We start from the raw sequence: 12,098 nt of genomic DNA, 5'->3' as shown, positions 1-12,098 counted from the left end.
TGCAATGCATTTCCATTTGAAAACTGGATTAAGAGATGCTACCGTAGAAAGGGTCATCCGCACCCTATCTTCACTGTCGGTTCTTAATCTTCAGATGCGTAAAAAAAGCAGTGCTAATAAGAACCAGCAGTGATAATGGTTGTCACTACCGATTCGTAACACGAACCAATAATGATGTTCAAATTATCATCGGTGATTTTAAAAATACATGTATTAAAAGATGCGCATTTAATAACCTACAGTGATAATATTTATCTCAACCAATTTGTATTTCAAACAGGCAATGATAAATATTTATTATTGTCAGTTCTTAAAAAGACGTGCATAAAAAGACATGCATGTAATAACCGACAATATTAATATTAATTACTAACAGTTCGTGTTCCGAACCGACAGTGATAATATTAATCACTATCGGTTCATAATTTCAACCGGCAGTGATAATTCTTCTATAAATTGAGCCCATCTCACTCAGTCGCGCCCATCTCATTACGCTCTCCCTAAAGCTGCTCTCGAGGAGTAGTGGCAATCAAAGTGGAGCGATGATCACTAGCTGTCTCCACTGCGCCCGCCTATGCCCGACTTCAACACCACTCACACGAGCTTCTTGTCGTAGCCACCGTTCACCGAGCTCAACATCCACCGTCTCCCGAGCCACGCGCGCCTTCCCCGTCTCCTCATTCCTCTCTCCATGGTCACCTCTTCACCGTCTTCTCATCTCATCTCATTGTCCTCCGAGCAGGTAGCCACCTCACGTACGTTCGCCGAGCTCATCATCTCCTGAGCCAATGCGCGACCGCATGCCTTCCCCGTCTCCTCATCTCCTCTCTCCATGTCTCCACTACGCGTGCGAATGTTGTGTGAAGATGGTTACGGCAATAGATATAGATATAAAGGAATGGCAAAATGCACATCCGCTTCGAACTAAGTTTGAGTATTAAATATTGTGTTTTTACCGTTCGTTTAAACTTACTATTATCACTCTCTCAGATAGTAAATTTAGTCGGCTAGCGCGCAACATGCATAACGAATAGCGTAGGACTTTTGTATCAAGAGATTAACAGATCCCTATGCTGAAGAGTTCACAGTAGAGTATTTTTTGCAAACCTAAAAAGATTATCATTGCCGGTTCATAAGCTGGTAGTGATCATGATTATCACTGCCGTTAATTCATTGTTGATTTTGAATCAACAATGATGTCAATTTTGAACCGACGATGATGATCTTTTCTGTAGTTGTGTGATTTCATCCTATCACAAAGTGCACATGGCTTATCTTCAGTTGCCTGAACAGAAGTATATTTAACCTTTTCACATTTCCTTCATCCACGGCCAGACACCATTCAGAAATGAAAATTAGTTGAGTTTTTAGGTATCACTTGTTCCTGGCTAGCTGCCAGAGTTCCCACCAAAATCAAACATTGTGCTGCAATGACCCTTTGCATCATATTCTGATGAAATCACAATTTGACTTTCGTACTTGAAAATAAGCAGCTCCTTAGATATAATTTGACTACAATTTTTTTTCATATTAGCTCACCAAAAGCTACATACAGATGAAGCAGTGTCAAGGTGGTAACTATTGTTGTAAGCAGCTTTAGCCTCCCCAACCCATTGTACAGGTAAAGAACTTGAAAACAAACAGCAGGTCTACCAATCACATATTCACATGACCCAACCAAGTGATGAGGATTTATACCTACAAATGACCCTTTTAGTTACTCTTTCCCATATTTGCACCTCTTAATATCACCGCATCCTCCTAGAGGTCTCCCCTTAGCAGGGAAAGTACAACAGACAGCTTGCCTATCGAGAAATAAAACTGAACGTCACCTTTGATGTACTTATGAGGAGATAAATATTTAAGAAATATGACATTGTTCCACTACTTTACTGAGACCTGCAGAAATAACTCAAGCATGATCTTAAAAATAGCAGTGTTCACACAGACATACATGATTTGTTCTGGCGTTATGTAGAGATATACATACCAGGTGCAAAGAACAAGTCAATAAATCAGTGCCAAATTTCAGGAATCATATTCAAACTCATCAGTATCACAGTCACGCAGAAGCGTGTAATCATCAAATTTCTACCTCCTTGGCCTAGCTATATGTAATTCTGCAAGCTATCACCATACACAGATGCAAAACAACAGAAGGATGAGACGAGACATTACATTATAGTAAACAGAACTCAGGTTGTTTTTCTCATTCTATGTAATCAAAGATTTAGAGCGCATATGTATCAACAGAAGGCTGAAACATTTTGCTTTCTAAACATAAATGTTTTAGCAATGGATTAAGTCTGCAGAACTACATTGCCAAACGCAACTTCATAGTTCACCACCAATCCACCATGTATAGAAGTTTGTAGAAATACACTGCCCAAAGCAATTCCTATACGACTCACCACCATGTATAGAAAATTCAGCACCAAAAGCATAGACCCAAAAAATAGCAAACAGGTTGCTAGGCAAGAACAATCACAGCACCCTATGGTGCCTAGAAGAAAGGCGGGTCACCGTTATTCGCATCACTCGGTCGCAGCGGCAGGAAGGCATGCAGAATAAGGCTTTCCTGGAGCATGTATCCGGACAGCATGGTGCAATTACCAGCAAGTTGGTAAGTCTGCAGCACAGTCGCAATGGCATCGCATTGCAACATGGCATGTGTGCACTGTATCAACACGTTTCGCTCCTCGGACACGACGAACACAACTGCGGATAGTGCTGCTTCCTCATCATAGCCATGGTTATCGTGGATCGCACCCACCGGCAACTGAATCTGGTACTCGTAGACCCAAATCTGCCTCATGTAATCCTGGAGAACCCACACACCTGCCATCATCGGAGAGACAACGATCATGGCGAGCATGCCATTGATCTCAAGCAGCTGCTCGCCCTCGACCTGAATCCAGCCATGGTGGTCTAGCACGCGAGGAGGACGCATCCCCCGGAACAGCTCGGCAGCCGTGTCGAACACCAGCAGGTAGCTGTTGTCCTGGTAAACCTGTGGCCGCCAGTGCAGGCATTCCCGGACCATGATGGGCGGCATTTCGAAGGAAGGACATATCCCTCCGGCCAGCACAAAGTTGATGGCCTCCAAGTTGGTCGGGCGCCCGATGTACCTCGCCGCATAGTCCGGGAAGGTGAGGATCCAGTACCTGCAGTCCTCGTCCTGGTGCCCCGTGTGGTAGAGCACCCGGTACTCCCTCCCGCCACACAGGTCGCGCGCGTAGAAGCCAACGATGTCAGCGAGGCGGTGGAGCGGCGGGAGGTGCGCCCAGCGGCGGGTGCAGGGATTGCAGGCGTAAAGCATGGCGTCATAGGAGAGGAGGAGGATGCCGTCGCAGGAGCCCTCGATCCGGAACACGCGCGGGTCGACGATGGGGAGTGCGGGGTCGAGGTGCGCGAAGCGGAAGACCGGGAATGACTCGCGGCGGTGGATGTCCACGGCGCGGAGGTGGACGCGGACGTGGTCGTCGAGGGGCACGGCCTGGTGGTCGAGACGGTAGAAGAATAGCGGAGTAGGACGGCGGGAGCGATAGAGGTGGTGCTCGCGGCGGAAGGCCTCCGTGCTGGTGAGGTCGCGCCACCTCCTGCAGGAGGCGCGGAAGCGGGCGACCATGACGGCCGGCATGCGGAGGAGGACCTGGTAGAGGGCGGCCTCCGGGATGAGCCGCAAGGCCGGGGCCACGGAGCCTCCGTTCGCCGCAGCCGCGGCATGTGCGAGGGCGGGGTTGCCTCCGTTCGCTGCCGCCACGGCATGGGCGAGGTCGGGGTCCCCACCGTTCGCCGCGGCCACGGCAACGGCGACGGCGACGGCGTGGTCACCTCCATTCTCCACAGCGCCGTTCGCCGCGTGGCCTCCTCCGTTCTCCGCGGCCCCGTTCGCGGCCTGGTTCCCTCCGTTCTCCACGGGTCCGTTCGCCTCAGCCACGGCATGGTCGAGGTCGGGGTCCCCTCCGTTCGCCGCGGCCACAGCAACGGCGAGGGCGTGGTCACCTCCATTCTCCACGGCTCCGTTCGCGGCGTGATTCCCTCCGTTGTCCGCCATGCCCGCGGGGCGGAGGTGCCCTCTCGAGTCGAGACGACCGTTGGGTCGACGGGCAGCGAGCGAATCTTCTGTTGCCAGCTGGCGATGACTGGCCTCGTGCTGTGAAGGGTGAGAGGAATATTTTGGATGGGCCTTGCGGCTGCCGAGCCAATTCGCCAATTCGGCTCACAAAAAAAGATGTTTGGGGGATTTGCCTAGAAGCCAATTCGCCTCACAAAAAGGAATGCCCTTTCAGACTCTTCTGTCATAGTGTTTGGATAAGAAGAGAAACGTGGAGATTATGTAGGAAAAAATAGAAGAGATGTGTGAAAAAATAGTGGATGAGAAGTTATAGACTTTTAGAAGAAAAGGACATGGAGATGGTGTAGTAGTGTATAACACTACAAAGAAAATTGCAAAGGAAAAAAATGCGGGTGAATGCCCGTGAATCGCGATTCTTTTTTAGACGAGTGAATGGAATGGCGATGATTTCTCTTTTTTTGAGAGAGGGGAATGGAATCGCGACGCTGTGCAGGCATTCTTCCATGTGGGCCTCGCGTACTGCAGTCACACGAGCCTACAGGGGCCGTGCCGAAAGGCCCATCCAAAATATTCCTCTCATCCTTCACAGCACGAGGCCAGTCATCGCCAGCTGGCAACAGAAGATTCGCTCGCTTTCCCCTCACGCGCTCGCTGCCCCCTCGACCCAACGGTCGTCTCGACTCGAGAGGGCACCTCCGCCCCGCGGGCATGGCGGACAACGGAGGGAACCACGCCGCGAACGGAGCCGTGGAGAATGGAGGTGACCACGCCCTCGCCGTTGCCGTGGCCGCGGCGAACGGAGGGGACCCCGACCTCGACCATGCCGTGGCTGCGGCGAACGGACCCGTGGGGAACGGAGGGAACCACGCCGCGAATGGGGCCGTGGAGAATGGAGGGAACCCCGCCCCTGCGCCTGCCGCGGTGGAGGATGGAGGGAACCCCGCCCCCGGTCTTGCCGTGGCCGCGGATGGTGGAGAAGCCGTGGCGCCGGCCTTGAGGAACATACCGCAGGAGGCACTCTACCATGTCCTCCTCCGCTTGCCGGTCGCCGAGGTCGCCCGCTGCCGCACCCAATGCCGGCTGTGGCGTGACGTCCCCAGCACGCAGGCCTTCCGCGAGGATCACCACCACTTCGACCACGGCCGCTCCATGCCGCTCTTCTTCTTCCACCTCGACCACCAGGCCGTGCCCCTCGACGACCAAGTCCGCGTCAATCTCCGCGCCGTCGACATCCGCGGCCGCACGTCCCTCCCGGTCATGCGCTTCTCGCACCTCGACCCCGCGCTCCCCATCGTCGACCCCCGCGTGTTCCGGATCGAGGGCTCCTGCGACGGCATCCTCCTCCTCTCTTACGGTGCCAGACTCTACGCCTGCAACCCCTGCACCCGCCGCTGGGCGCGCCTCCCGCCGCTCCACCACCTCGGCGACATCGTCGGCTTCTACGTGGGCGGCTTAGCCTTTCAGAGGGAGTATCGAGTGCTGTACCACCGTGGGCACCAAGACGCAGGCTGCAGGTACTGGGTTTTCTCCCTCCACTTCCCGGAGCAGGAGGGAAGGGACATCGGGCGCCCAGCCGACTCGGAGGCCGTCCGCCTTGTCCTGGCCGGTGGGGTATCTCCTTCCTGCGAAATGCCACCCGTCATGGTCGACGACTTCCTGCACTGGTTGCCACAGGTTCACCAGGACAACAGCTACGTGCTGATGTTCAACACTATTGACGAGCTGTTCCGTTGGATTCCTCCTCCAATGGTGCAAGAGGGAGACAGGGTGGTTCAGGTCGAGGGCGACCAGCTGCTTGAGATCAATGGCAGGCTCGCTATGACCCTTGTTGCTTCGAGGTCAGTCGAAGTCTGGCTTCTCTATCGCGCTTACGGTGTGGAGTTTTGGATCTGGACGTATAAGATTGGTTTGCCGGAGGCTGCGATTCGCGATCACCATGGCTATGATGAGCAAGACGAACTATCCGCAGCTGTGTTCGTCGTGTCCGAGGAGCGAACCGTGCTGATACAGTGCACGCACGCCCTGTTGCAATGTGATGCCATTGGGACCGTGCTGCAGACTTACCAACTTGCTGGTAACTGCACCGTACTCTCCGGATACATGCTCCGGGAAAGCCTTATCCTGCATGCCTTCCTGCCGCTGCGACCGAGTGACGCTACTGACGGTGACCCACCTTTCTTCCAGGCACCATAGGGTGTTGTGGTTGTTCTTGCCAAGCAACCTGTTTGCGTTTTTTTTGTGTCTACGCTTTAGGTGCTGAATTTTCTATACATGGTGGTGAGTCAACAAAATTGCTTTGGGCAGTGTATTTCCACAAACTTGATCTGGCGCTAAATCATTTCCTGTGTAGCTAAGCATGATGGTTTGGCTTCTGTTGATACATATGTGCTCTAATTCTTTGAACTCTGTGATACGTTTGAATGAGAAGAAACAAGCTGATCTCTGTTTCCTATATGTAATTAGCTTGCAGAATTACATACAGGCTAGGCTGTGATACTGGTGAGTTTGCGAATTAATATGAAATGTCAGCTTCCTGAAATTTGACGTTGGTTTATTGACTTGTTATTTAGCAGCGAAGGGTTGACTGTACGAGTTCGATGGTTGTATGCTTCTGCGAGACCGTGACACTGGTCAATTTGCCAAATGGTATGAAGTATGTGCTTCTGGAATATGACATTGGTTTATTGGCATGTTATGTTATCTGCAAATGGTACATATATGTCGGTGTGAACATTTCTGTTGCTAAGCACTGAAGCTTATGCTCAGAGTGACTGTTGCAGTAAAGTAGAGGCACAATGTTGTTGCCAATCTCTTTATAAAAAAAATGAAAAACGTGTAGGCCTCATTTTATAAGAGAATTGCTATTTATCGATTTAGTAGGGTAAAATCTATCGAATTTCTCACCTTAGGATTGGCGAAGAGATTCGTGTTGAACTCACCAAGCTCCATAAAGTCCGACGACCTCCATTGTGAGAAACGGTGATGTCATAAGAGGGGATAAATTAGAACACTTAGAAACCTAAAATAAATTAGTTCCAAAAACATCATAAGAATACTATACCATTATTTCGGCCTACAACAACTAAATCCGAAAAAGAATACTAAATTTTAAGTACTAGATCTAAAAATAACAATACATATACAACATACTTCGAATATTATAACCATAAATACTCAAACAACTGATCCTAATTATCAGATCATATGTTGCATTGTTACTCTACCTTACTCTAAAAATCTAGATTTGATAACAATACAACTACCTCTAAATTAGATCGTGTAACCTTGCTCTAATAACAATACAATCTAGATACAAATCTACATCTGATGGCTAACCTAACAAGTTTGTAAAATAAAGTAACAAGATTAGATAACTTACCGACAATAAAGATGGAATTTGATAGGGCTTCATTGCTCTTCTCTTCCTCTCCTCTCAACCTATCTCTCATTCTTTCAATTTTTTGAATTAAAATGGCATTTCAAGATGATTTCAGCCTTTTATAGATCGGGGCCAAGAATTGTGCGTCCAATGGGCAATTCATTCCCGTAACAATACCTTGCATGGCTCCAAAGGGCGCGCGCGTGACGGCGGGCACATAGGTCACTCGCTAGGCAAGAGATTTGTTTAGCGTATCGCTCTCTAATTGGGCAAAGGAAATGGATAATTTATATCTTGCCCACTAAATAGGTGACAAGCATCTATTTTTGTTAATTTCAAAAATATAATAAATATAAATAAATAAAAATCTAAGATTTTTTTAGGGGAATAAAAATCTAAGATGAGACAAGAAGCCTGGCAGGGCACAGGCTGGCCACGTTGGGCTCACCGAGCTCACGCACCCCGAGGCCGTGGGCCACATTGATAGTAGAGGCGGGGAGAGAGCCCGTCCGGCAGTAGAGCCTTTTGCCAAACGAGCGGGCTCTAGTGAAAACGGATTAGGTACAGATAGAGTCTAATTTTTATATTATATATATAAATATAAATATAAATATCATCGAATATGAATATGAATAAGATTATTCGAATTTGAATCCGTATCGGAATACATACTAGATTCAGTTGTATGCAATATTCTACAAATTTAACAATGAATTGTAAAATAATAAATTTATTTGACACGAGCACGATAATAATTGAACATAAATAACTTTATTTTAGTGGGTTTATCCTCTATCTTAAGTTAAAGAGTTATTTTTAATATAATACTATGACTTTAAATAATTTTACACCGTTGGATAGGAGATGAAATAGTCAAATATATAGCTATAATATACATAGTATAATATGAATATCAGATAATACAAATACCTACTATTTATTTTATACCCAAAACGGGACGCACGGCCGCACGCACACGGCGACGCATGGTGCTCATTACTCAGGAGCCGGCCGAGCCCAGCGTCGGACTACGACGACGATGCGTGGCGACGCATGGTGCTCATTACTCAGGAGTTGGATTGAAAACCAGCTCGTCGGTGGTGGGCCCCGTCCCGTGCCCAGCGTCGGGCACCAACCCGTGCCAGCCATTGATGTCACAATTATCGGTCCCAAAAAGGCGCCCTCCTCGGAACCCGCGCGCGCGCGCGCATCGGAATCCCGCCCCGAGCAAAAAGGGCTTCAAAGCCTGCCCCTCCCCAAACGCTGCAGTGCACCACCGCTAAAGCTCGTCTCGTAATTAAGGCTGATAATTGGACCTGTGGTTCGGATACTGTGAGTTCTGCGTTTGATGGATCCGGTTTTAGATCTAAATTTTCAATCATGGATCTTACGGCTATGCACAACCATCGTCACCACGCACCGTCGTCGTAGCCCCACGCCCTCGTGTTCGCCCCACGCAACCATCTTCACTGGTGGGCTGCAGAGAGATATCTGGATTTTGAGAGTAAAAATCCTATGAGCATCTGAAATCCGATGAGTACTAACGGGTATGGATTCAGTACTAGTTTTTTATTAGTTTTTTATGTCAAGCTTAAATTGAGTTGAGGTTAGTGGGTGGGTTTCGAGTAAGATATAGATTTGCTCTACTTAGATCTCATCCAACCCATTGCCAGTCCTATTTGTAATTAACCCCTAAAAGGCGCGGCGATTAGCTGCAAATCCATATGAAGATCTGACCGCTGATTAACATAACCCTCTCCCCCATCATCATGGTGACCCAAAAGTCCCAAAAGCTTTGGTAGCTTGCTGCCGTCTTTGCTTTCTGCTCAGCTAGCTCTTGACCTCTTGTGGTGCTGCCCGTTGGGCTTTGGGCTTTGGCTTTTTAGCCTCGGCCTCCGCTGCACTGCCCCCCCACCACCGTGTGCCTCCACTTCCTTCTTCGACAACGCCTCTTCACAGCCTTTGCCCTCAAAGGCTACTTCTTACTGCTCCTCTTGCACCCCAGTCACTTGCAAGCCACAATAGCATCGGCAAACATTCAAGCACAGCTCACTGCACTGCAAGAGCTGAAGCAAACAGGAGCGGGAGGAGGAAGAGATGGGAGCTGTGGCACTGCGCAACGTCGTGAGATGCTCCGGCTCGTTCCTCGCGTTGCTGCTCTGCTTCCAGTTCCTGCACCCGTCGCAAGCCTTCAAGGTACGCACGCACTGGCATATCAATGCATGTCCACTTAAGTTGCAGCCGCGCTATGCCGCTGGAGTAAGTTGTCAGCACGCGCGGACGTGACGTTACTTGTCACGGCAATGTGTTCAGCTGCGCGGTCACTACGTATACGGCGACGAGAAGGTGCCGCTGACCGTGATCGTGCCGGACCCCACGCCGGAGCTGTCCCCGGCTCCGCTGGCCGCGCCGCCTCCGGTGTCCGGCGGCGGCGACGATGACATGCGGCCGAGGCTGCCGACGGAGAGGTGGCGGCGAGGGCGCGGCGAGGTGAGGCGCGCCGCGCACGCCCCGGTAGCCGGCGCCGGCGTGCGCGAAGCGCCCGCGCCGAGGACGTCGTCGGCTGGCCCCGCGCGCGCCCTAGCCCGAGCCCCTGCCGAGGCCGAGACGCCCGCGCCGGGCTTTGGGAGCGGCGCGGCGTTCATCAGGAGCAGCCCGGCCGTGCCGGTCCCGCGCGGCGTGACGGACACAGCCACCATCCTGCCGATGCTCGAGCCCGGCGAAAAGCGGCAGGTAGAGAGTGCCACGGCGCTGGCCCATGCATGAATCCATGATGCATCACACTTTTACGTACCTCTTTCTCTCCGTTTCTTTTCCATCTCGTCCATTTTAACATCTTTTTGTAAACAGCAGCTATTAAACGCCATTGGATCTTTGCACTCTTCTTGTCATGTGTCATTTCGTTCTTTCCATCTTAATATTCTCTCTCTGCTTGCTCTGGTTGTCGATGATGATTTTCTTCGTGCAGGAGGCGGGGGCAGCCACTTCGGTTCGAGCCGCCTGTATGGTGCCGCTGCTGATGCTTGGGTTCACCATGATGGCGTCTTTTGGGCTTTAAGCTGGTTGCTGTTTAAAAGTAGTAGCAGAGATAAAGCTTCTTCCTTTCTTTCTCTCGCTGTTTCTTTCTGTTCTAATCCTATGTAAACAAAGCTCATCTTCCTTTTATTTGCATTGGCCACGTTCTTGTCTTCCTTTCTGATTAACACCACGCAGAGAGTAGAGTAAAGTAAAGTTGGTGCTTTCATTTCATGCACGTCCGTCATGCCCATGCCGTGCGCGCGCAGGACAAAGCGAAAAGCAGTACTGCATGTCTGCATGATATATGCAGTGACACCGACTGAAAAACGTAGAAAGAAGAATGCACAAAAGCAGTGATACGGATCCTTGATCCAGTGGTACGGTGTGCCTGCATCGTGTAGTCTTTAATTTCACCGTAGCGAGTGAAGTAGTGTACTATGCTATGTTGTTCGTGATGTCAAAACTTCACCGCAAGCTGCTCAGTGTAGAGAACAGTCGTTGCATCACTGCGGGAGCCAGATTACAGTATATTTCGCTGCTTCGTTTTTCTGTCCTCGATGAGTTGTACCTAAGGTACGTTTATTTAATAAGAGAAGTATAACTTATAACTTTTGTACCAATAAAATGATAAGACATAAGATATCTAAGATGTAATAACCATTTTTTTAAATAGACACTTAAATTCGTATTGAAAATGACTCCTATTTGAATGATCTAAGCGTATATCCACACTCTCCAATTAAACTAGACTCTACTTAGCATAGGATGCACACATGCTAATTAGTTTTTCATGGATTCAGAGTTAACTGAGGACGTAAGGTTTCCCGTCGATGCCAATAGCTTGAGCTTCAATACCAACCTTTGGTGGTTCCTAGAGCTTCCCACCGCCCCTATCCTTGCCCCCTCTCCTCCTCTACATTCGGTAACATCACCGACGAGGAGGAGGAGCAGGGTCCCATCTTCATCGCAGATCTTCATATAGGATTGGATTTATCAACCTCTTCTCTGGCAACTTCAGCTGTAGCATCTAAATCCTCAGGTAAGTAGTCTATGTTTCGGTGATTAATGATAACCGTATCATTGTGACTAATATGTATGTTTTGAAGGGTATAAAAAAATTTAGTTTACAATGATGAGTGTGTTTCTTAGTCTCTAAGTTGATATAATGGGCGATCAAAGGATATATACATCAAGATTAAATATCTTTTAGTTCTAAGTGTCATAAGGAGATGAATGCCACTCAAAGTAGTTTAAGTCTCTTTTCTTAGTCTTTTGATCGTACAATAGGGGTTAAGAGTTGTAGCTTGACCTAATTGAGTCTAGACAAGGTTGGATGCACACTTACAAATTTATAGCACTAGGTAGCTCAAAGAAGCTAATGGTTAAGATGTTGAGAAGCTAGAGCTCAGAGTACTTGAATTGGACGAGCTCAGAAAAGTTTTAGTACACTGGATGGTCTGATGTTACTAGAGATGAACATGCCAGAGTATTTATTGGATCAAGGAAAAAAGATCTTAAGTACACCAGATGGTCCGGCGATATAAGACTTATGAATATCGGAGTATTTTTGTGTGGTGATGTAGCACTTTTTGTTTGAAGTCCACGCTAGATGTTCTGGTGTTC

At 49.0% G+C, this 12,098-nt stretch overlaps 3 protein-coding genes across 3 annotated transcripts; 2 read left to right on the top strand and 1 right to left on the bottom strand.

Annotated features, from left to right (window-relative positions):
- Positions 1-2,110: 2,110 nt before the first annotated feature.
- LOC133917538 (uncharacterized) lies at positions 2,111-4,586 on the bottom strand. Its single transcript, XM_062361420.1, has one exon. It carries the CDS (start codon positions 4,055-4,057, stop codon positions 2,504-2,506), a length of 1,554 nt encoding a protein of 517 aa, XP_062217404.1. The 5' UTR covers positions 4,058-4,586; the 3' UTR covers positions 2,111-2,503.
- Positions 4,587-4,766: 180 nt separating this feature from the next.
- On the top strand, positions 4,767-6,654 carry LOC133917537 (uncharacterized). Its single transcript, XM_062361419.1, has one exon. It carries the CDS (start codon positions 4,787-4,789, stop codon positions 6,269-6,271), a length of 1,485 nt encoding a protein of 494 aa, XP_062217403.1. The 5' UTR covers positions 4,767-4,786; the 3' UTR covers positions 6,272-6,654.
- A 2,569-nt stretch (positions 6,655-9,223) lies between these two features.
- LOC133917536 (uncharacterized) lies at positions 9,224-10,649 on the top strand. The gene is made up of 3 exons (XM_062361418.1): positions 9,224-9,653; positions 9,771-10,190; positions 10,426-10,649. The coding sequence occupies exons 1-3, from the start codon at positions 9,555-9,557 to the stop codon at positions 10,513-10,515; spliced, it is 609 nt and encodes a 202-aa protein (XP_062217402.1). The 5' UTR covers positions 9,224-9,554; the 3' UTR covers positions 10,516-10,649.
- Positions 10,650-12,098: the final 1,449 nt, after the last annotated feature.

The sequence above is a fragment of the Phragmites australis genome, chromosome 5 (assembly GCF_958298935.1).
Source record: "Phragmites australis chromosome 5, lpPhrAust1.1, whole genome shotgun sequence".
Classification (NCBI taxonomy): Eukaryota; Viridiplantae; Streptophyta; class Magnoliopsida; order Poales; family Poaceae; genus Phragmites; species Phragmites australis.
Note: the sequence above shows the minus strand (reverse complement) of the source record. Positions and strands in the feature narration are given on the sequence as shown.